A 26100-nucleotide genomic window follows, 5' to 3' on the forward strand; every position below is an offset into this window, starting at 1 on the left:
TTCATTTCTTTACCTTTCTTAAAATGAAGCCAAGTAAACAGCACAACATGTCCCTTTCTCAAAATGCCCTCTATCCAGTTAGCATGGCTTTGGACTGCAGTGCATTTCTTACAAGAAGTTTTCACTTAGAAGAACATCTTCCAGCTACTAACATGCTGTTTTTGCTGCTTCCTTCCCACTTGTAAATTTACAGCTGTAAGTGTATTTTTCCTGGCAATGCTGAGCTAATGGATTTGGCTTGGAAACATCATAAATGTTGATCCAAGCCTCTCTATAGGGATGCTAACATGATTTCAAAAAGGACAGCAGAGCAAGGATGAAAAAGAGGGTGGGAGGGGGAAGTACAAGTTCCTTTTTAAAAAAAGAAAGAAAAAAAATACTAAAAGCCACATCAACCTGTCAGAGAAAAAAGCAAAATATTCTACGCACAACACCCCTGCATTCCTGAATTACACCCATGCTTAAACATCCCCATTTCTCCCAAACACATAAAATTGAAAAAGAAGGCTATGTGGGGAAGTAATGTTTTTTGTTCTAGCAGTAAACAAAAGTTTCGTTAATGCTCAGTTATCACACATCTGAGAACTACCTCACACAACAGAGACATCCAAGACTGACAAAATGAACCAGTCATTCACTGCTCTAGATGCTTAAAGAATTTAAGGTTTGATCACAGACAGGAAACCAAGGAGGACAAAAATGTTGTGAGAGGAGAAAGTGGGAAGCCAGTAGTGGAAGGCTTCGGAAATGCACAAGAACAGATGCATGATTTTTCCCTTCTTAGCTGTGTACAGACCTGAAGAAAAAAAATACAGTTATTGAAATTCACTGTGATTAGCTGGGCATCAGATTTAAATCACTGGACTGTACTGGGAGTATCCTTCTCAAATTCCTTTAGGACAAAAACAGGAAAGCATCAGGCAGCATTACCTTCCTGCAGGCAGTGGCTGCGATCACTATGCTTTGCATGCTCCCCTCAGCAACACCCTCACTGTTTTGATGCAAGGAACAGATACCTTCATTTCATTACCAATGGATCAATCCTTGCAGATCCTACAGGCAGCAGAAGCCATGCAGTGTAGCTTAAGCAGAAGCACTGCCTGTTGCAACTTGTGAGAATTCCAGAAAGTAAAGATATTTCATGCATGTTTTCTGGGCAAATTAATAAGAACTTGGAACTGTGAGACCTCTGCAAAAGTTGTTACATCAAGCAGCCTTCAGGTGCCCTGCAGATCACAGACAGCAGCAGTATTAACATTTACCTTTTCAGGGCTGATGAACATCAATAGAAGCAAAGCTCTATCACTTTTGCCATGACACCACCTCACTGAGCTCAAACTCACTATAATACCTGCAAGCCTTCTGTCTCACTGATGTTTGCCAACCATTTCCATGTTCAGATTTGGTCCTGTCTGTAGCCTTCGGAATTTCTTTGATCACTTCCAGTGTTTCTTCGCATCTTACTAAAACAATCACTATGGATTCACTTGCAATTCTCAATTACTCTGAACATGGACATAAGCTTCCACGAGTATGAAGATTAACACAGAAAACACATACAAGAAGAAAACTGGAATCATCCTTGCAGGAAAAGAGGAATATTCCAATTCTGTCTTCTCAGATTTCAGAAAAAGCACAAGCAACTCAGCCAAAACAAAGCTAAACAGTGGGATAAAACAACAACAACAAAAAAAACCATACAGCCATCCACACAAACATGAAGATTCAATTCAGTGAAAGAAAATACAGTGGAACAGATTTTCTATATGCATGAATATTCCCACTTTCCTCATCCTGGAGCATGCTGCATCACTACAGAATTAAGAAACTTGAAAGAAATTGAACTGTTACGTACTCAGCTGCTCTCCCCATCCGAAATAACTCCAGTTGCCTGCATGTGACACAAATGGCAGAAAAGAAATGGAATGGGAAAAAAAAGCTTAGAAAAGCAAGCCACAAGCATATTTTCATGTATTTAAAATGCCTTATAGATTACAACCTTGAAAAACAGATTCTTTTTTCTTTATAAATATGATGTGAGATTTGTTTGGGGATTTACTGTTCACTGTCCAGAACACTAGAGATTAAGAAATCATGCATTAAGATAAACAGACAAAATACTTATCAACATACTTCTCAGGTAGAGCAGTAAAGCACTGCTCCCTGGTACACAAATTACCACTATTACAAGCAGAATATCCCATGACGCAGAGTTCAGGTAAGAGCAGTTCTGAAGTCCTGCCTAAAACTGTGTAACTCAAGTGGCAAAAGCTGTTTCACCTTTCCTCTTTTCAGAGCAAAGGTAGGTTTACTCAGCAGTAACAGCACCACACCAGTAGATATAGCACAAAAGCTATCTTCATGCAAGTAAATCAGCAGTAAGGAAGAGTGCTTTCTTAGCTAGACACACATTGGTACAAAACTCAGAGACCTCACAGCACTCCGCAGACACAAACAATCACATGTAAGTTCTCTAACAGCAAGCAGATCTCTCCACGTTAAGGATGACAACAAATTCATGTTTAAATTCATGGCAAACCACCAAACGACCAAACATCCCCACAACTCAGAACAATTTGGCAGCATGCACATAACTTACAACTCCAAGAAAAGTCTCAGAACTCCAAGAATGCTCAAAAAGCATTTCTGGAAGACAGTGTGTAAAAGAAAGGTTTGCAGGGGTGACACTGTGTAAGCAGAGCAATAACAAGAGAACCACTAAGCACCGAAAACAAGCCTCAGAATCGGGGTCTGTCCTCAGAGGAGAAATATCACAACCTGCTGAAGGCAAAAGTCCCCAGACTGACAGTGATGTCCTTGAGGCAGCTACTCATCTCCCTGCATTGCTCTCATCAGGCTCCATATGCTCAGCATGAAAATTGCACAAACTTTTAAAAGCAGTTCAGAGATTATTGTTTTGATAATACGTAGCCAATTGATGGCAAGTTGATGCAAAGGGGGAAGGGAAAGAAAGCTGCCTTTAGAAACTAGCTCCTTATCCTCCAAGTGCTTTCATACTGAGAAGCTGGGTTACACACATACATATATATGTATTATAACTACAGACAAACTAGGAAAAAAATACTGCAGGAGTAAGCAGAAAGAGATGCACTAAGAGAAACTCAGGGATTATTCCTGCCACAATCTCAAAACTCTGCTTTTGTTTGTTTTTACTAACACCCACTTCACTTCAGCATCTAACATTCTGGATAAAAGACGAATTTATTAAAGATTCAACACATATGCTGCTTCATTTAAGATTCAGGAGCTAACAGTATGTATCTCAGTCCTTCAGCATAATCACAGAAGACCTGAGCTGACAGTCGTGATATTTTGAAGGTTAATGAAAACAGAGCTTCTTTTAGCCTTTTCAAGTTGCTTTTATGCTTCATAAAAAAATAAAAAATTAAAAAGCATAAAGCATAACCTCATTTTGAGAAGGAAAAAAGTAACTTCCAGATCACTTTTGGGAACAAATTTAAGCCTGTGCAAACTTGATTTGAAACTACCAAGAAGTCCAGACAGATAGAGCACGGAAAGTTATAATTCTAAAAAACATACAGCAATAAAATATAATAACAGTGGAATAAATGGTACAGACAAAGCAGACTATTTATTGTGTGAGCTCCTTAATACCAAGAGTGAAACTCAGTTATTGCAGAATTTTGTATTCACAGGTTTCAGTACTGAAAAATGAGGTTTCATATAAACCTCCAATTAAGGACGAAGTGATGCCAGCAGCCTGGTGCCTTGGATGCTACAACATTCTTGTCATTAACACGTTTTATAAAATACATCTAAGTTCCCACAGCTAGCTGAGCATAACATATGCTCGCTCTGTGTCTCAATTACACAACTATTCAAGGAGGAACTCCTCCTCTCCACTTCACACTGTCAAGCCTGGATCAGCAGGGACACTGTAGAAAAGTAGAATACTCCATGTTTTTAATGCAGTCTAATTTGATTTCCTGCATGCCATTTTGTTTTGCTGCTGTTTACAAGCCCCTAAGAGCAGTTGTGCTGTACTACACCCATCAGAAGATTATCATTTACTGCCGTCCACTTCTTACAGTCATGCTGATAAATTGTTTAATCCTCCTGTTATATTCCATGCTGAGTGAAGACAGCGAGGGTCTAAATATGCTTATAAAAGCAAACCAAGCTTCAGAAATTACAGTATACTTGGTGCTGATAAAACTGTTTATAGAATACAAACAGAGCGAGGCAGGTGCTGGTCATTTTTTCTTTCTAGTTTTAATGTACCCTTTTCCCTTGGCTAATACCCTCCACAAAGTATGCACAGATCTTAGATTAAGTACAAATTTACTTTATTTCATTATTTGATTTATATTCCAAATTGCACATGCAGCATTTCAATGAATAAAAGTCTAAAATAGCTTCTTAGAACCAAATCAAGTTTTCAGAATAACCAAGAGGGTCTCCACACCAGGCGTCACATTTTCCAGCTCAGCTTTGGAACACCACAAATGAGGGATAAAACCTTTGTCCTAAACGAGATTAGGAAGCACAGGGGGGAAATGAGCTAGTAGCTGGAAGGGATGAGGACAAGCACTGGAGTATTGGAGCTTCTCCTACTTGCTCAGTACTCCCTGTTTTCAATCACACTTTACTGCAAGTTAGTCATAGAATCACAGAATTGAAAAGGACCACAAAGATCATCTAGTTTCAACCCCCTGCCATTCTATGATTCTATGATTTTAAGAGTATCCACATAGTTATTATGAGCTTGTGCAACTCATTAATAACTACAGACAAAAGACCTGGGCAGTAATCATTAATTTTAGCTACAAAAGAAATCTCATAACATTTCTTCCACTGCTCTAATACCTAACAGATCTGCCACGTCTTTTTAGTTCCTGGGCACACCCACTACTTGATGTAAGATAAGACACATGAGAGATATAGTAAACAAAAGAACAAACAGAAGTTTTCTATACTCCTCTTTGAGATGCAACTTTAGACCGATTTATTATCTAGCATTATCAGTGTGGATAAAGGAAAGACTAATATAATGCTGCACAGCTGCTGAGATAAGATCTGGTGTCTTTCTTTTTCTCGAGTTTCAACCTTGGACTTTCAGTACAACACTCACTGCTCAAGGACACGTTCAAGGATGCATCTGTGGCTTGAGTACAAAGCTGAGCAATAATTTTCTTATCAGCTTAATACCTGTAAATTCAGAAAATAAATGCTTATAAATTTCAGATTAATTTTCTGTTACTGCCATGACACTAAAGGATGACTAATGAAGTTTCAGAATCCATAAAAAAAACCCATCAGGAAAAAAAAAAAAAGAAGCACTCGAGAGAAGCACTAAACAAATTATGAAACCTAAGTGATTAACTAAGCATTTACTTTTTTTTTTTTTTCACTTACAGAAAAATGTCACTTTTAGCAGTGTTCAGCATTTCAGGAAGAGGTTTAGCATTTGCACTTTTTTGAAAGTCAAAGTTTCACTTCCTTGTCAAAACCTTTTAGAACACTGCACATTCTCTAGGAAAACAACTAAGTACATCTACAGGATCAGCAGTAAAGCCACACATCTGCTCTCCACCAGAATTCAGCAGCAGGTCAAACATTGTCACTGTAATCTTCTAAAATAGCCAGTATTTTTAACTTTCAAGTACTGAATACTTTTCCTTAGACATATTCTATCCAGAAGTAGCAGCCTTAGCCTAAAACTGTGGGCAGACATTTTAGAGCAAGACCTTGAATCTGCTCTCCTTTGAGCAGACCTATCATGCTTTCAGTCAAGAGGCACTGAGTACTGCAAAGCCACAAGAAAATTAGTTACTCAGATGGCATTTATCCTAAACAAAGAGGAACAGGACCTGTCAGTCACCCATAAGCAGAGAGGACAGGGAACTCTCTGTCACAGCACATCAGCTAACCTACCACAAAACAGCTTATACCGTAGTTTCATTTGTACAGGCAAAAATTGCTATTCTTTGCCTAGCCTAGCTTAAAAAAAAATGTCATTAACATGTCCTCTTTTGAATTACACTGAAGTGAGGACTGCTGACAGGCTTACTTCCTGCACCTTGCACTGCAGCCAGTAGTTTCGTTCTTCTACAGAACAGCTTTGCACTGACTGCAGCAGGCTTATTAGTGTCACCTACCCTTGCGAAGGCTGACATCTTCAGCACTCTTCTCATACTGCCCTGGTCTACAGATGCTGTATGTAGCAAGCCTCTCCTATTTCTAAAAGCAGAAGCAGGTTAGAAACCTCAGGAAAAATACCTTGCAAAAATATATAGAGCATATCTAAATACAGAGAATGTATATAGCACGTGTCTCCACAAAAAGGAGAGCTATGATGCCTGCCACTGCAGCATTACAGTACATCTCTGTAAGGAATTGAATAAGTTGGGACACGTTTAAAATCATTTTGATAATGCATTGACTTGACAACCTACTCTAGATTTTTCTTTCAGTATTGTTACTTAACAGGTAGAAAAGCCTCTTACCAGATTTCATGTCAGCACATTCACTGCCATAGGCTGTTTACCCAGTTCAACACTGGCAGAAAGCAGCACTGTATGCTCCAATTAGAACAAACAGTAAGATTCAACATCAGCACAAGACATTTTTGAATGATGCACAGGTAAGGCCAGATGCCCATGATTTCATTACGAAAACAAGATGAAATGTGTGTCCTGTCTAACCAGCCCTTTAGCAAGAAACTCCTTGGAACCAGCTGGAACTCCTTGGAACCACAGCTCTCCGAGGACCGTGCTAACAATTCTGTCAGAACTGTTCTACTCGCGATGTTGAAACTGTAGCTGGGTTTCAACAGTTCTAATTCACTGGCACATTAATGGCTACTGAAGGGCAAAAGATGCTAGCACCCACAATACAGAACCCTCATCACAATATAAAATCATTGTGGATGTACCAGACTGGAGAAGAACAGGGGCAAAGGAGAAAACTGTCTTGTTCAAGCTTTTTTTTGTTGGTTTTGCTGGCTTTTTTAAAGTATTGTGAGCAGATGAAGCTCCTCATCAACGCCACAGAAAGCACCTTAATCTCATTGCTAAAGACAGTTAAGAAGGAGGAATGTATAAACCATCTCGGCACATCAGTGGAATTTGAGGTCCTAAAAAGAGAACTAGTGGACAATAGCTATCAAAACTCTCAAAAATCGTTTTTGGTTCTTTAAAAACACTGGTTAATATGCAGATGCTAACAGAAATGTTCCTCACACATTTTGTAAAAACAGACTTCTTTCAACATTAGTGGGAAAGAAGTGTCAACATAACGCATGGATTTGGTCTGAAATGCCATCTATTCTTTCCTGTACTGTGCATAAAACATTTTGTTAGCTTTTAAGACATTAAAATTACGATCATCAACAAAGCTGCAGGACTTTTTTCCTGTATACACACATGCAAACACATATTCCAGATAGTATTTAGGGTTCTTTTTTATTCTCCTGGGCTAGATGTTGTCTTGCTCCTTTATCTCTGATCTGCTGGCAGATCAAAGACAGGGTAGCTCCTGTTGTTTTTGCTGACATGACTATGAATCAGAGCAGTTATTTCTTTCCTTATTGCATCAACTCACAATCGAGAGGCAAGTAACAAATTTACCTTCTTCTAAAAACAAACAAACAAACAACAACAACAACAAAAAACAAAAAAAAAGGAGAAAAAAGAAAACAGAGGGAAAGACATACACAGGAAGCACCACAGAGTCCAGGATATAAGTTAAGAATATAAGAAGATGGAACATAAAGCATTCTCTGAAAGTTCACCAGACAAAGATAATAGGTCAGGAAAAACTGGCTGATTCAGTGGCAGGTAGATTACCTTTTCTGAGAATTATACTGAACACACTATCTCTCTACCAGATCTGTAAACTGTCTGAAAAAGGCACAGGGTAGTATTTACAGTAGCTGATATTAACCAAGATAGTCAAATATTCTCCCCAAGGATACAGAGTACCTTTCTCATCCTCTGCTGCCTCTGCCTTTCTCATCATTTGGACTGCTGTCTGCTCAAAAGAAGAGCTTCATTTAAAATACTGATAGAGTGACTCACGTATGAATTATAATGGAGTTTCATACTGTTAGAAATGATGTTGAGCATTCAAGGAAAATAAATCTCTACCCACAACAGTAAATAACATAGACATTTATTGAGTCAATAAACTGCAAGTAATCAAATAACTTTTTTTTTTTTTTCCATTTGCTTCATTTAAAGTGAATTTCCAGACAATAAGTGTTTGCTTTAATTCACATTCAATTTCAGGCTGTGGGTAAAAGCCAGTTATGAGGATGCTGCAGTTATTCAACAGTGAAGTATCTGGAAACTAAGAATTATGAGTCTGGAATTATGCAACTCACTGGCACTACAGTGCCTTGCTTATTGTTTGGAATCACCAGATTTCAAACCAACTGGTAGCATATAATCTTGCTGGGCAGGAGGAGGGCAGGAGAAATATTCAAAGATGGACAGAAGCTGAAAGGTAAAAATAAAACCAATAAGTATAAGAAGGAAGAGGCAGGAAGTGCCTAGCTAAATTAGAAGAGACTACCTGTACAAGAACAGAACTACCTGCTTCTCTTAAGAATAAGTAGAAATCTTGCATTTAATCAATAATTGTGAGTCTTATTTTTCTAAGGAAAAAATTGAAAGATCCAAAATCTTGGGAAAATCTAGAGGACCTAGTCTGGACTCATGACACCATGTTAAGGAAGCAGCTATTCTGGCACCACCAGAACTGAGAAGCCATCCCAGAGATGAGATGCTGGCTTTTAGAAGCAGCTAACAGCTACACACCATCCCATCTTTCTGCCCTCTCTGATGCCAGTGCAACACAAGATGTTGTGCCCAGGAAGGAGGCAGGGAAACAACCATGAGCAGGTGGTTTGAGAAAGGGGCTGATGTGCATGGAGAACACAGGAGCAGAACAGGGCTTAACAGGATTTTCTCTAGTAAGAACAAAGATCCAGAGAAGCCTTTGGACAGCTGCAGGAGGGCAAAGCATAACACCACTAGCACATGCAGGTACTCCCCCTAAACAATAATGCAATTCTACCAGGGAACATATATTAACTGGAGAAAGGAGTCCCAAAGGCACTGTCACCAAGAAGTTGGGCCAAGATTCCCCAAGTGGGAAGCCAGTGGATGTAATCTTTATGGACTTCAGCAGTATCCTCCCAGACAAAATGTTCAGCATACAACTAAGAAAAAACAATGTGATGGGCAAACAATCAGCAGACATGTCAGGCTCAAAGGGTTATTAAGTAGTGCTACTTCAGGTTGATGGCTTGTCACTAGCAGAGATCTGCAGGGGTCCATTTTAGGACCAGTTCTCTTCCATGATTTCATCAATGACTTAGATACAGGACTTGAAGGTATACAGACTGCACATGACACTAAATTTGGAGGAGCTGATGCTGTCATGAAGGAGTGACAGTCTTTGCGGAGAGACTTTGATAAACTGGAGGGCTGGGTAATCACCAACTGCACAAAGTCCAAGTGGTGCTTTCCACACGTGGGACAGGATAGCCCTGGCTGTATTTAGACTGGGGGAAGAGCAGCCCACAGAAAGGGATCTGGAAGTTCTGGTTAGTGGGAAGTTGAACATGAGTCAGTAGCTCAAGGGCTTACCAAACCCTGGGTGCGTCAGGCCCAGCACTGCCATGCAGTGAGGGGAGGGCTTGTCCCCTCTGTGCTGGGCAGCCTCACCTCCAGCACCGGGTGCAGGCTGGGTGCCACAAATACGGACATAAAGCTGTCACACAGCGCCCGAAGGAAGGCTGTCATGGTGGTGAGGCTCTGCAGGACAATACTCTATTGGGTCAAGAACTGCTCATACTTAGTTGGCTTTTTCTCCTTCTAGCTTCTAGATATGCAGTCCTGCAGTCCAGATGATCGCATCCTGCTAATAGCAGCAATAAGATCTCATCAAGCACATCATGGTGGAAAATTGAACAAGTCTTACAAATGTTCTACAAGATATTTTTATTACATCTAAAAATACATCTATCAATTATTTACCCACATGTTAAGAAAGAACATTCTGTGCTCAGAGCATTTGAGGTTCAGGAAGGACACCCACTCTGTTCCTATGAAAAAGGGGGTTGAGCTACTGCGTCATATGCAAAGGTCAGGGTAGTTTTCAATACAGAGACAGAGTCAGTGCATCTTCTGTGCTGAATTCTCAGGTTCCAAAGGACTATACTTCTGCACAGAGTAATGCAGAGAGAGACTTCATTTTTCCAAAGTACTTTTACATTAAATGACTATTTCATATTTGACCACGCAAACAAGATATTCATAGATGTCAGATTCTCCCCGGCAGCAGATAAGCAGAAGTACATGCAGTGCCACGAATTTTATTGAATCACTAAGAAATTCTTAAATACATTAGCCACATGGCGCTATTTAATATTTAACTCTGCCATTCTAATTACCGTTTTAATCCCATGGATGATTACATTGTTATGCGATACTAATTGCTCAAATCAGTGTCCCTCAATTCATTATTGTAAAATGTCCCTTTGTAGCAAGACGCAGACTATTAACAGGAAACACAAAGGTCAGCTGTAGCTGTGCTCTTTAGAGCTGCAAGAGGTGAGCTGGTCCTCCAGGAAGGACACCAGCTTGAGGATGTAAAAGTACCATACCATGGAAACAAGCGCAGCTACTTTCTCCACCCAGCAGCATCCCTTCTAGCTTGCCTATGCTTCACAACATTTAGAACAGACAGCTAAACCCTGCTAAACCAGACTTGCAGCAAGGTTCAAGGGATAAGAGACAGGAAAGTCACTTCTGCATTCTCATTACTTTGAATCAGACCGTTCTTCTTTGGTCTTCTGACATCTAGAGTTCTGTACACGATGCTATCATGACTTAGTCAAATATTTCACTTTCTTCAAAAGCATTCCTTAATTTGTACTCTTTACAAATCAATTGTGTCCTTCCATACCTGACTTTATTCTAAAAAGAACTTTATTCTTTAAATACTCTTCAGGAAAAAAAAGACATTTGGTGCTACTTGGAGCATCACTGTTATCATGCTTTCATATAGCTTTGTGAATTCAGCAGCTACACAACACTTCCAGATCTCCTGGATAACTGATAGCATCCATGTTTTCTTCGTAACAGTTTTAAAGTAACATATTAAAAGCATACATAATAACAAGTTTTACTCACTCCCTAAAAAAAAAGTAAACAGTAATTAACATTTCCTAATGTTAACAGCTTTGTAGAGATCTCACAATCAACCTAATGGATAAATAGCCTGCAGAGTTTGATATGCAAAACTTGTAGAGTTTCAAGTGGAGGATAAAAGATTTAAATTTTAAACTTGAATTTTATTAAAGGTGCTGCCTAAGTAGATGCTACGTTCATGAGAGACATCACTGAGCTTTCACCCATTATATTTTAAAAGCAGTGTTTCAGAAATCTAATTTTGCAGACCACCAGATACAGTTTGTGTTATTTTAGAAGTCTAAAAATTGCAAGATGGGATAAGCAGAAATTAGTAAAATATTCTTCATCATCCATCAAGATAGCATTATAAATAATATCAAGTTAAAAAGCCTCAGGTGCATTTTAAACACACTACTGGCAGAATTTCCAAACCCACCAGTTTTTCTCCTCTTAAAACTTCAAAGTAATAAAAATAATATTCAACACAAGATGATATAGAGAACTCAGCAATGCTCACTTGTATGAAGAAAATTCAGCATCCCGTTTTCTTGTTTGCACTGGTACTAAAAGGGGCCAGACAATCCCTATGACTTTGTACACTTTGTTTTCCTAACATAGGAAAGGCACAGTTACATACTTCAATACATGATTTCAGTTTCTGGCATCAGAATCATTAAACCAACATTTTTAGGGACAGTTTTTCGTAACTAACAAAAGATTTTGTTTCAGAGACTTTAGCTCTTAAATCAGGAATGTTTTTAAAAAGCACAGATGTACCACCATTTCATAACTAAGCAGGCAAGCAAACAAAGTACACTGAAAGAAGAGGAAAAAAAAAGAGGAAAAAGTGAAGTCTGACTTACAACACTGGGAGGCAGCACTGGGCAACGGTTTCTTCTGGACCTCCTCCTGAAAGGAATACTGAAGGGAAAAAGAAAAAAGAGAAGGAATACTATTAGGAAAACAAATGGTAATTTTATGAACCGGTTTTCAGAATAATATATGCCACACTTCATATAAAACAATCAGGATTTCAGTGCTAAGTATTATCTTTAATATCCACATTAAAACTTACTTCCTTTTTACACCCAACCCAGATGTTAAAAAACTATGTCTGGTCAAGGTCTGCTTTACTACAAGCACAGGCCCTATTCTCAGTCCATAGAGCTCAAATTAGAAAATCTAAAACAACCAGCTCTCACAGAGTCACTGTTATAGGGAGCTCAGAACTGAGCAAAAGTCCATTTATCTTTTATATATTCCACTGCAATTGGAACAGTTCAAAAACAAATTTTCACAGCAATACTGCACTAGAAGATTGAAGTAGTTGGATAATTAGTGTGCCCAGAAGGGTAAGAGCACAATGTTTGCCTACCCAGCACATACAAACGCTTCTGTGATCCTCTGTATGTCTAAAGTGAAGAAATTTTTGCATCTCATTTAATAATAAATCAGAAAACATGGTCATATTTCAATTAACCAGCTTTGATTTTTCAAAGCTGTTTGTTACTGCATCAAAGTGTTCCCTACGGGAATGCAAGTTGCTGTATTTCGTTTTTCTCCTCTAAGTTGTATTACAAAGAGAAGAGAAAATTAGGACAACCGGGCAAAACAATGAGAACAGTCTTTTCCAGGAATAAAGGGTCCAAAGACAAAGGAAGTGCCAGCCATTGCAACCAGTACTGGATTCTGAAAAAAACAGGGCTGCTAGACAGCCTCTCCATAGATCTGGTAAGGAATCAATGAGTAGCTCATTACATGGAGGATGAAAATCTGCAGCCTGTGCTATGGCCATCTTCAGATCTGTGGTGTTTAAAATGTACAAGTTGAATGAGTTATTCAGAATTGTGAAAAGAAGTACTGGATCTCACAGCAGTAACTCGTTGACAAAGTGATGAAAGAAAGTCTGTTGATGAGCATTTTCAGTGGCACGGGACAGTAAAGGCTTCTGAAGAAGCATACGCAGATTCAAAAAAAACTGCAGTAGTTCACCCTTTTTAAGGCATCAGTCCAATGGCTATCAGCAGTTCCAAAAAGAAAACAGAACACTGTTTGTAGGAATAGTGATTAGAAAGCATTTTATGACACCATACAAACTCTGAATGATCCTTCATCATGAATACTGTTTTGCAACTTCAGTCTGTTCATTCACTGCCTCATGCAAAGATGGTTAAACTTAATGCACAGAAGAGAGAAAATTTTCCTGTATGAAATACCACCATATTGACCAAAAGCCATGCAGAACTAAAGGTTTGTAGGGTTGAGTGGCATAGGGTGAATGAGGATTGGTCATTCTGTTTCTCTAAACCTGTTTCCAGCTGATTTCACAACAAAGGGCTTGTTTGCTTAAAGCAAACAAGTTATTTCTTCAGGCTACAAACAATTAAGTTGCTGAATTCCTTGCTACATAACATACATAAGTAGGTAGTTTCAAAACAAAAACTGACATCCACATAAGAAAAATCAATCAAGTGTTGTTAAATACAAAGATACTGCTGCTGGCACTGGAAGTTGCAGAGCTAACAGTCACTGCAAATTAAAGAAATATGCAAGAAAGTGATGACCACTCTGGGTCACTGTCAGACACTGGACAAGTGTTGTCTCACTGATTAAGGGGAATTTCCATAATAAATTTGTGATCACTATGGCACAGAGACGTTATTTTGTTTGTTGCATTTGATGAAAGCATACACTTAGGAGGCAGATGGGTCCAGAGACCCATCCAGAGAAGGGGAGCATCAATGCTCAGGACACCTTTCAGCATATACAGGCTCAGTGAAGCACTAGAGGGCACCTGTGCTTCACTGAAGTACCTGGCACAGACTTATGCAACAGACCAGAGGAGCACGGGAGCATCACAACAGTTATAACTGACATGCAAAATCACAGACTGAGTTTTCTATCAACTCAAATAGATCCTCAAAATTCAAAGAAGAGATCACCTTCAAGCAGTTACGTTTTAATCCATGCAAGTATTATTCTGTCAAGAAGAAAACTCACCTTACATTGTCTATCCACAAATGAAAAGGTTTGTACAAGAGATGATGAAAAATTCCAGAACAAAAACTTCCTGAAGCCACTAATAGCAGATTTCACAAGTTACCTTACTAAGGAAGGAGCCTCACTAAGAATATAAGCAGGCACCACTTTCCTACTCACAATATTGACATCAACATGAGACGAAAGAAACAACCAACTTCCACTACAGGCATTAGTCAAATCTTATTTTGCAGATAGCACAATAGCATGAAGGATAAAGAAAACCTTTAATAACATAACTAACTGTTTCAAGCTCTCTAATAAAAATAATAATTTCTGGTTTTGTGGTGGTTTAGCTGGTGGGGGCAATCAGCCCATGGCAGGGGTTGGGTGGGCTTTAATAACCTTTCCAACACAAGCCATCCTATGATGCTATGATGTTAACTTTGTTTTGTTGTTTGCAACAACAGAGCAGATCTCACTATGTGGGGAGAAACATGGGGGAAAACCTGCTTAATGATGAAGTAAACCTGAGAAAACCACTGTAAACAGTTCACAGAAAACTTGTTAACATGAACATTTAATAGTTATCTCCATCACAGGGATTCAATATAAAGAACAAAAGCAAGTTATAGTGCATTCAGGGCTAAATTCACCCTTCAGTTCAGATATTTACCTCATCATCTCCCAGTGAATTTATTTGTTCTAATTTTCTGGTCCAGTATCTGGCTTCCTCTTCAGGAATATCTACAGCAAAAGAATATGAAGCACCATCTTATTAGCCAGGCAAGTTTGCATTTATCACCAGAAGCAATATAATAAGGAGAGTATTCCAAGATCACAACACAAAATAAATAAGTAACCCACACAGTTTTGAAGCAATAGAACTGCTTTATGTTAGCTACATTAGCACTCAGATGGAAAATAAATGTTCTAAATAATAACACAGTTCAAGCCATACATTACTTTCATGTTTAAAACCAATTAACCAAATGCACAATGGACAAAGGTAGGAAAGAACAAGACTGGTTCATATTTAATTTAAATAATCATTGTACAAAGAACCATTTCATCATAATACATTTGCTAGGTGCTTAATAACATACAGCAAGATCAACTTGCAAGAACAAACTCTTCTGGAGGCTTTTATAACCTCAAAAGTACAAGGACTTCTTTTAGATGACACATCATATGTATGTACTTGGTATTACACAAACATACCAATAAAAGAAAGTCTTGTTTTCCTTTGCAGGTGATAAGCTAGAATCCTGTGAGATAACAAACAGCTATAAGACACTCATTCATATGGAAGCACACTCTTGTAGTTAGTTTGCTTGCTTACTACAATGCAGCTCATTAGGAAAAATAACGATCTTTTCATCTTGTAGAAGATTTAACAGGTTAATGACCGACAGCAAACAGTAAGCATTACCACCTTTATTTTGGCAACTATTTTCTATTTCACACTCTTAAGTAATATAATGTCCTAATAATTTGAAGGAAACACAGATTTGTGCCGCTCAAGACTTCATCTCCCAGAGGACACCCTGGAAGATGTAGATGAGCTTAACAAAAGGCAAGGTAGGTACAAACTGTGTTTAGTGAAGTGCAAGAGGAGCACAACACCAAGGGAAATAACCCGCTAATAAAAAAGTATCACTCAGGCCCTCAGTCCAGGTGAATTAATAAATTACCCAGGGATGAGGGATAAAGGATGTAAAAATCACTGGAAACAATGCAAAAGAAAAAAAAAATTAAGCCACATTCAGCATCAGTTGGTCCTGCCAGCAGGAGAGGCAAATGACTTCCCAATTTCAGCTACCCATGCCAAAACTACACAAGTACAGAAACTTCAGAACACGTACAGGATGGTAGAGCAGAGGCAGGGATTGCTGCAGCTGGACACCACAAGCCTTAGAAGCCTCACTGTCCCAAACACTGACAAATGAGGTTTAAATAAATGCCATTTCAATCAATTTTCCCATCTTTTGCAACTCTTCATACTCGTACCCAGTTAGCTGTAAACATCTTGGCCTCTAAATAAGTTTACTTTCCTGCAGTGAGATTTACCCCATCTATGGCCTCAACAGTATGCGCAGGCAAGAATGAGAAAGTTGGCTGTGATTGTGTTCTGATAAAAAAAATAACTAAGAGTTATATCCACCCTTGCTACTGAGATAAAAAAAAAAAACCCACACCACTTACAACACCTTCAGAACGAATCAAGTATTGGTTTCTCCTTAAAGAGAAGTTACACGTGTCTTCTCAGCCTCTTCTGAAATTAATGATCTCAAAACACTGAAAATAGCAGCCAGTGTAACACAACTTTCAACAAGAACAAGGAACATTTTTACATTCCGTGGAATATGAAATTTCAGAATTAGGTATTTCCAGGGCTATTTACAAATGTCTACACTTTTGTAAGAGGAACACTTCTATTCAACAGAATCTCACCCAGAAAAGAAGGACCAAATAGGCCCTACCCAAACAAGTTTTAGTGCTCTGTGTCAAGACCCACATTAAGTAGAAAATAGAAAATCTGGTTCTCCTTTCTTGCAGGGAGACCAAAGTAATTTATTTTAACCATAACACATAAAGTCAGCTGCTCTTTGTTGATGTACACTACATTGCTTTGTTGTTACATGCATTAGAAAACTAGGTAGAAGAAATATGAGAGGGTATTCCACAACTACAGGATCTGTAGAAAAGCATAACTGCTTTTGATCATCAGTGTTGCATACTACAGTTGCACAGATAATTTAGATGAACTCTGCAGAAATCAGGGATGACACTCAAAGGATATATGAAACAAGGTGGATTTAGAAAGAGGTCAGCAATTAACTGAACTGAGCATGGGACTTGATGAGATTTGGGAGAACAAAAAACCCAAAAAGGATCTCAAGCCATTTATATATTAAAGAAAAATCTATGGCATTCTGTCCTTGACAGCATCACATCTGTAAGTGATGAAGAAAAGCCCAAACTGAAGGACTCAAGGTCACAGCCAAAACATTCACCTTGGAAACCTGCAACTTAGAGCAAGGAGACGTAGGAGTAATGAAGTGATGGATTATCATCAACACCAAATAAGTTGCAGTGGTCTCAGAGCAAACTCCAGGGCCTTCCCATAGGCCACAGCTTGGCTGCATGCCCAGGCAACAAGGAGCACTGTGTGCGTCTTGGGTTTGTTGTTCACATCTTGTATCCAAGGTGCTTCTTTCACAAACTGAGCTGTGTTTCAGCACAAGTTTGCTGCTATTCTAGAAAAACAACTTCTTATGCAAGGTAGCAATTAAGCCTGCCACAGTCTAGATAATGACTGTTTTAGGACATCTTTTTGATCTTCAGGAAACTTGTCATCAGTACTAATCTCAGTACAGCTACTGCAAAGCAAACCTTAAAAATTCAACTATGAAATTGAGCGAAGTTAGCTGGTCAGAAGAATAAATGCCCAATAAGAGAGAATTCTTGATTTTTTGAGAAATCAGTTTAACTACTTATAGTTTCCCCATATACTTTTATAAAACCTTAATCACTTGTTTGTTGATGCTGGCTCTTTGGAGGACAGGGAATGAAAATACCTCATACAGGGATCACCTTACCATTTACAAGGCAACAGCCACTGGGCAGCTCTTACATCGCTACACAGTTTTGATTGCAAGTCCAAGTTACTCTGCTACATTAGCTTTTGCTTACAAGATAAGAAGCTGAACTAGTCCAAACAGAGACCATCTGATTGATGCCAGGACTGCACTGATATCATGTTCAAACAAGAAGAGCAAGGCCATATGTCAGGGGAACAAAAGTGCTGAACAAGAACAGAGAGGAAATGGGCAGACCTAGTCCCTAGTTTTCCTTTCTTCTTAACCTGACATCTATGAACAGGTTGCAAGCATTACCCATCCTGCTCCTACTGCCAGCCTTTGATAAAAGCTGAAAACCCTCTCTCTCTGGACACATGGTGTCAAGGAGCAGCAAGGGCTGATTGTTCCCTAGGGGAGGAGAACCTCATATACAGCAGGGCAGGGACTTGCCAGCCAAGGCTATGTCCTACAGCTCCCAGACAAGATGAGCAGGGCAGGTCCAGAGACCGTGGCCAGGTTCAACCTGAATCCATATCACTGTGCACAACCATGGTGGGGATACGGCATAAGCGAGGAAATCAGGTCACATCATGGAGTCTGTATGTGTTGGTAATTCCTACCGCATCGCTCTGGTGAGAAGGCTGAGCTGAAATGGAAATGGTACTTCTGAGACAATGAGAAGGGGATAGGGACAAGGACCCAGGTAAGGCCGCTCTGTTCACCCAGAATGGCTGCACTGAAGCATTAAGACTTGAGTAGGCTGAGGAAGAAATTTATTCTATCTGTGTAGACTTCATTCTGAAGTTAGGACCCTTCCCCTCCCCCCTCTCATGTGCATAAACTTGACAGTATTCCCACTTGAGATCTCTAGATTGCAATAACCAGGAGTTTCACAGAATCACTGGGCTTGGAAGGGACCTCTAGAGAGCATGTAGTCCAACCTCCCTCCTCAAGCAGCACCAAAGCTGCTCTCCATTCTGGAAGGGCTTGGTCCAAAGCTTCTTGCTCTGCTTCTCACAGAAGCATCATGCAACTTGAGCTTTTCCTCATGAGGTAAGTCATGGGCTGGGGCATATGCAAGTGCTATAAAAAATACAATTCCTTCCATCACATTTTTACAAGCTTTCACCTGGCTTCTTCTCAGCCCCAATTTCTTGCCCTTCCAGAGGTATGGGAGTCTTCCCAAGTTCTCACTGAAATGCCTCTGCAGAGCTGAACATTTCTCTTTCCATAGAGTTCCCAAGATAATAAAACAGAGTCTATTTACTCCACCAGGTGGCTGAACGCAGATCTGCACGCTCCCAGAATGGGAGTGGTGAGGATACTAGAAGCATTTCACTCCAATTATCTTACCAGAAAGTCTGGCACAGGCACAAAGTGCTCTAGTTGAGAAGCCAAAAGCTCAACTTTGCTGCATTCCTATCATCCTGTTTCTCTATACTCTAACATTTCAGAACACAGGACTGGCAGAGAACATTTAGGTGAGCCTGGTCCCCAGCACCACAGCCAATCACGCAGAGTTGCTCACTGCAGAAAAGCCCAGAGATTTGCTTTCTTCCTTATTCACCACAAGCTAACACCATATCAACAACACTACTACTGAAGACATGGTAAGTTCTGCATTTGGAACCTGCAGTGCATTACATGGAGGTTATATCAAAGCCATCACAGATATTCATTGCTCTGTTACAAAACTGAACATGAACAAACCTGAACTCCTGGATGTCCTGAAGAAAAAGCATTTTATATCACCATGTGCAGAAGAAACTACAGCAGCTCGCCCCAGCCTCTCTTAGGAGGGGACTGCTCCCCAATTTCAAGCATTCAAAAACAAACGGAAATTAATTGAAATTTAATTTAAAGGGGGGGAAATCACTTTGTCTGCATCAGGTACCATCATTAGCAGCAACAGCACACTCAGGATTATAGCACAATCTAGTTTTTCTCTCTCGCATGTCTGTATATACAGTCATGTTTTACATCAGGGACTTCACCTTCTTCAGTCTTCAGATTTGTTCTCTGTTCCCTCACAAATTTCTCAAACTCCATTGAAATACAACAAATCACTTTTGATATAAATATTGAGCAACCTGGAATAGTGCATCTGTGTGCATCCTCCAGCCTAAATAAAATAAAACAGCCAGAAGCAATGGAAAAAGTCCAAAAACAGAGCCAAACAGAAAATCACACTGTTCTATTACAGCTGCTATCCCAGACAGATGTGTTTTGCCAGACTTGGGAAGCAGTACAAGCTGCACATATGCACATGCACACACATCACTCAGATTGTCCTGCATCTGTAACAGACAGGAGACGTTCCCAGGGATATAAAACATAATGCACAATGTTCTTAAGTGTCACTGCAAACACACTATGTCCACAGTGACAGAGCTGTGACCTATGACCATTTACAGCAGATAAATGAACCATTTTGTTCTCCATGTGAGTTTAAAGCAGCAGATTCCAGCTTATGCAACAACACTGTATTAACATGTGGGGCATAAAAGACTGTACTGCTAACCCCTCAACTACATGGAGATGTCAGCAAATCCAGTCTGCTTTAGGAGAGATGCAAAGGTAGTCCTATGGGCTGAGCTACCTCCATGCATGCCTCCAAGTCCCACAGTACCACAAGGGCAAGGAGACAGCACCTGATCCGTCTCACAGAGCCTTTTCTTCTCTACCCTACAGGCAATGGCAGCAGACATGTGGTCATCGTAAGAAGGGAAGTACTGCTGGAGATTATATGGGCAGATGCTATTTTCCTAAGAAAAATAGCCCAAAACAGAGTTCTAAGAAAGACAGTAGCACTCTTCAAGCGAAGAGCAGCAGAAGCCTTGAAAAGAGCAAAATGAAGCTCCCATTGTCTCCCAGACACTACAAAACATTAGACAAGCCAACAACTTTTCACACTCCACAGTAAAAAATCTTCAATACAACTTTGTCAAATTCTTGTTATTTCCGTATTTGGCATAGAAAGTTAAGGGACAAATAAAAGATGTGTTTTCAATGATCATTTGCCTTACATCAAAGCCAGAAAAGTCTCAATGTTCTTGTTATTTACTTAACATTCTCGGTGTTCTTCATGAAATCCTATTTTTCAGAATTATATGTCGTGGTTCTAAAGCAAAAGAAACAAGGCCTGTGTTTTGAGCATCACAACAGAGAGAAAACATGCTATTACATGAAATATTTATCATTTGTCAAATTCAGTTGCTGAACCATATAACCATTCACGGGGAATCTGTTTTCATGTACTTGAAAAATCACAAAATGTAAAAGCAAAAGCACAATTGCAGAAGAAAGTAAATTCTCATTTGGATACTGAATGTAGAAGAATCATGTTCTTTTAAGTCAGAGATAACTTACAAGCAACATCAGAATGAACACAAAAGAGAAGGGAGCAGCTGAAAACCTTACCTTTATTTAAATGTTTTTCTGCTATGTCCCTCTCAGAAGTCAAAACATTTGCCCCAAAGAACTGATCTTTTACCCCTGAAGGAAAAAGTTGCTTCTTCCTTACAAAATACCAATTTCAGTAATAGAGTCCCCACTGACAGTATGACAGCAGTGGATCAGCAGGAGCGTTCTCATGAGGAAGAAGGCGACCTCCACAGCAACATTAGCCAACTTAAGATGTCAGATACCTTCTCTCTTTTACAGACTGGATTGCAGTTAAAGAGCAGTGCCTGGTACCTCTACAATACACTGCATTCAGCCTAATTTCCACCATCCATCTGATTGTGCGCTCAAAATAGTACACCCAGTTTTGCTTTCAGAGCACAAGATACAATTTAGATCGATTTTAGTGCTGCAGGACCAAAGCCCACATCCTGCGTTGCACCAGGAAGGAAAGTTATGAGACTAATAGATGACCTAACTTCTTTCCACAACAGATGGCCAACCATGACAGCTGCCGGCTGAATGACAACAACTGCACAAGTGCTCCACCAGTCCTTAGAGCATGATGCAAATTGCTCTCACTGCCAGGGGCTTACTTGCAAAAAAACAAGCCACAGGCAAAGGAGCAGAGATGAGCTTAGCAATGACACAATTCTGAAATACTGAAATGCCCAAGGCAGGAAAAAAAAGGGGGGGGGGGTTTTGAGGAGGAACCACATACACAGAAACCACAAAAAAAATCTCCTTTCTAGATCTCAAGGGTCTGCCTTCCTCATTAAGGGAAGAAAAAATAGATCTTAAAAACAAAAAACACACTTGAGATGCATTTGCTCCAATTGGCTGCTTTTCCACGGTCTATACTTTTCAACCAAAAGTAAATACCATAAAGGCAGTTATTCTTATGACACCAAGTTTTTTTATATACCTTGTTAATGATAATGTTCAGCTACTCTGACCATTAATGTTTCAGTAACTGAACTGTGTGCTTTTAGCAGGGTTTAAGCACACCTATCATATACACCTCATTCAAAAAAGCTCTAGCAGTGCATTTGACCTCTTCTAGAGCCAAACGTATCTAGATGCAAAGAAGCAAATATTCTCCATTTAGGAACAAAATGTCTGAATGTTGAATCCTAAAATATTGTAGTTTCTTAAACTGCTGCTAGTCTAAACATTCCAGCACAGTCAGACTTCCAAATTTTCCCTAGTGATTCTTGTAAGGTAAAGCCAAATAAGGAATGAACACTAGCAATTTGATCCACAGTGAACTACTGATACTGAACTGCAAAAAAGCACAACTTAACTGTAAGACTCAATTTTCTCCCAAACACCTGCACTCTATCCTTAATGTCCTAGGTAAGTCATTTCAATAACTCACCAAAAGGTAGTTCAAATCTTGTGTCCAGCAAAATTCTGTGAGGAGTCGGGTTTCTGGTTCCACAGATTTCATCATGTTTCATTACAACTTCTGCCTCTAATGTAGACCACTCCCCAGGACCTTCCTGTGAATCGCAAGCCACAGATAAGGTTTCATGTCTGGCATGTCCTTTTGCAGTGACTCTCATATATTTGCTAAGATAAAAGTGTTCAGGAAGAGCCTCACCAACCTCAAGACATACTACAAGTTTTAGTGATAGGGTTTAGTGGGCAATATTGGTGGTAGGTGAACGGTTGGAGTAGATGATTTTAGAGGTCTTCTCCAACCTGAATGATTCTATGACTTTTAACACCTAATGACATCCATTCAGCTTGAGCTGGCTGCTTGGGCTTCCAAATCTTAAACATATTGTAAAGGCAAGACGCAAACACCTCACAGCAGAACTACTGACTTCTCTATGGAACTGCAAAGATAATTCTTCAGAGGCAGATACCACAGAGTACTTGGTCAGCCAGAGAAACTAAGCATCAGCTAGACTTTTTGACCACACTCTTTTCTTTTTACGGACTATATAAACTTCCTCTCCCTACTCAAAGTAAAAAATCTTTTAATTAAAATCCTTGAAATTTTATGTTAAAAAAAAAAAAAATCCTGCTTAGTTACAAGAACTACCAACTTAAGTAGGTAGGATAGCTACAGAAACTGGTGCATCCCACCTCCTATTTTTTTTTCAGTACCTATCAGCACCACTAGACACCCTCTAACACTGCAGCCAGAATCTTTAAGAAAATGACGCAGACATGTTCTGGACTTGCCTTAAAAGTCAGTATGCTTACTATCATGACAATCTTTATCAGGAATGTGCAGATATTTGAGCATCAGAATAAGCAGTAAGTGCTCAAGACTTCAGACATGTCAAATATACATGTTCTTCAACAGATAAAACCTTATCTCTGAGATCATTTGTGAGAACAGAGATAGCTACAGAAGTTCAGTTTTGGACTCACTGCTGATGGCCTTCTTCAAAACAAAAAAGTAAAATAAAACAAAGAACACTTTAAAAAAAAAAAAAAAAAGCAATGCTGATGCAGTCCTTTTCCTTCACTCAACCTTAGTGGCCTTGCAAGTGGAAAGTCTGCCAAGAAGCAAAATCCTGATCTGCATCAGGCGAGATTAGTAACATTATCAACATTGGAGCTGTCAAAATAAAGTTTGTGTGATAATTTAACCTCATCAGATTGGCGAATGGCTTTCAAAGCAATCCACACAGTCCCAACCAGCGTGTCCCAGATAAGTCCTTTGTTCCATACTTCGACAATTAGGCCCAGGTCCAGCCGACTGATCTCACTGCAACAAAAGAAAAGACAGCACAGGTGAGGAAAAAGTTGAATGTAAAAGTGTTCTACTTTAGGTTCTGCATTGCCAGTACAATTATCCCAGCAAAACTTCATACACAGCTGAGTCAAGCTAAAGACAACGTCTGCAAGTGAGTGGTCAAGACAGCTCATACTTATAGGGGACATTAATTTCTAACGACCCATTTTCCATAGCTCAACTACACGAAGACTGCAAAATAAAACCCTGAACTATCTCATGTATGTACTGCCAATTGGAAACTCATCTCAACAGCTACATGCTCAGGAGGAGGAAATACATCTTCAGTTGAAACAATGGCAAGTTGTTCCTCCTCATCAGCCACCCCATGCCTAGTGGGTGCATTCTCACTCTCAGAAACACAGCAATACAAACATACTCTGTCAGGTCCAAATATGCTAATTACCTATCTCTGAACCAACTACATGCCAGGATTATCAGTCCCAAACACTGCAACAGCTGCATCAGTAGCACTATCTCTTGCACAGAGCTCTTTTACTTTGTTCCTCTGTGTGCTATCACAAGGCTTTGAGCTATGTACATCTCCAGCAACACACTGCAATACAGACAAGCAACCATAAGTTCTCTGAAATGCTGTCTTTCCTCTCAGTGAGCTGAGCATGCATCTCAAATTCACTTCTCCCCAGTGCTTTCTAACATTAATGCCTCCCTTTCTCATGACAATTTATAATTTTCTGCTTAAGAAAAGTACAACAAACACACAGCCTGAACAGTAAAAGCAATGCACTGAAAACTGTTCGTATAGCATCCAGTATTATCTCACTTATGGGCAAAGGCTACAGCTCCTCCTTTGAACTCAGGATTTCTCTTCATGCAACTGTCAATTCCTAAAGTAGGCATCGTGAGCATAAAGTGCTGCTGCCTGCTGTCCTTCTGTCCAGTCAAGTTTAAAAAAGGAAGCTTTAAGCATGCTAATTGCTATGTTTAATAGACTGTCATCTTGGACAAATCTTAGCTTTATCCCAGAGACTCCTCACAACAAGAGACTACTTTTGTCTGTAAGACTGCTCAGGAAGGTGGCAAAGTCCCCCTCCCTGGGTGTAATTAAGAGAGGCATTAAAGGACCTGGTTTACTGATGTTTGGACTGCTGATCACACAGATCTTTTCCAATTTAAATGACTCAGTGGTTCTAACTTTGGATACGGTTACTCAGTACAGCCAAGCTAATAACCAACCACCTGTGTGGTCACTGCTCTGCCTTCCCACTGCCTGCCTGCTGGGAAAATGACATTTATCTAACTGCACAGACAAGCCTGAAGTAACAAAAATTACAGATTTTCTGTTGGCAGGACCAGCGTGAGGCCACAAAGGGAAGGAAAATTGACTAGATATTCAGGCATACTATAAAATCACAGTCTTCGCTTCAATATACACTGACAGAATATGATATTCACCAGGTTTCTTTACAAAGCTACAAAGGATAGGACACTAGACTAAAATAAAAACAGAAGGATTTTCAGTACAATGGTTTTGATTGCCTTTGACTGTGTCTCCCTTTCTCCACCTTCTGGTTAGATGCAGAACAGCTTCAAAGAACAAAAGAGCTGAGATTTTAATCCGATGTCCCTTGCTTTCTCTCTCCTGCCCCCATCCAAATTTAAATAAAAGACATTTGAACAGTTTCAGCACTCATTAAATCATTATGTTCTAACATTACAGCTTGCACTTTCACAACAAAAGGGCTTGTTGCAAACATGCAGCCCATTTAAATCTGCTTCAAAATGTTCCCAAGGAAGATATTGAGGTGCTTTGCTGGTTTGGTAAACAAGCAAATTTCAAACATCTCCAGAGCACCAAATTCTGAACTGTTATTTCACACAAGGAGTTGAGAAGCAAAAAAAAGTCGTACACAGAAAGTGTCTTATAAGTTGCACTGTATTCTTCTACTACTCCTCATAGAAACAGGTAAGGATAGACAGTAATAGCATCCTTCACACAGGGAAAAGTCATTGTGTTCTAAAATCTTTTCAAACTGCAGAAATAAAAGCAAGCTAATAAACAGTAATATTGGAAAACTGGTATTTTTCCTGGGACAATTTAATGTATACAGCATCATGCAAAACGTGCTCAATGCCACGTGCAATATTTATTTATTTTTTTTTTTTTAAAGAAACACCACACAATCTGCACTGCTTTCTGGCTAAATAAGGGAAGATAATGGTGAGATAGTTCAACTAA

The 26100-nt window shown here is 39.5% G+C and overlaps 1 protein-coding gene across 2 annotated transcripts in view; it reads right to left on the minus strand.

Annotated features, from left to right (window-relative positions):
* The window catches only part of UNC13B (unc-13 homolog B), a 191954-nt gene that overhangs the window by 152868 nt on the left and 12986 nt on the right, over positions 1-26100 (minus strand). For both annotated transcript variants that reach the window (XM_090132344.1, XM_090132343.1), the window contains exons 4-7: positions 23756-23873; positions 22527-22650; positions 14839-14909; positions 12047-12104 (exon numbers count right to left, since the gene is read on the minus strand). In XM_090132344.1, coding sequence (XP_089988470.1) covers positions 12047-12104; positions 14839-14909; positions 22527-22650; positions 23756-23873 — 371 coding nt within the window. The remainder of the gene's footprint in view (positions 1-12046; positions 12105-14838; positions 14910-22526; positions 22651-23755; positions 23874-26100) is intronic.

This window comes from Phasianus colchicus, chromosome Z (genome assembly GCF_987193195.1).
Source record: "Phasianus colchicus chromosome Z, bPhaCol1.hap1.1, whole genome shotgun sequence".
NCBI lineage: Eukaryota > Metazoa > Chordata > Aves > Galliformes > Phasianidae > Phasianus > Phasianus colchicus.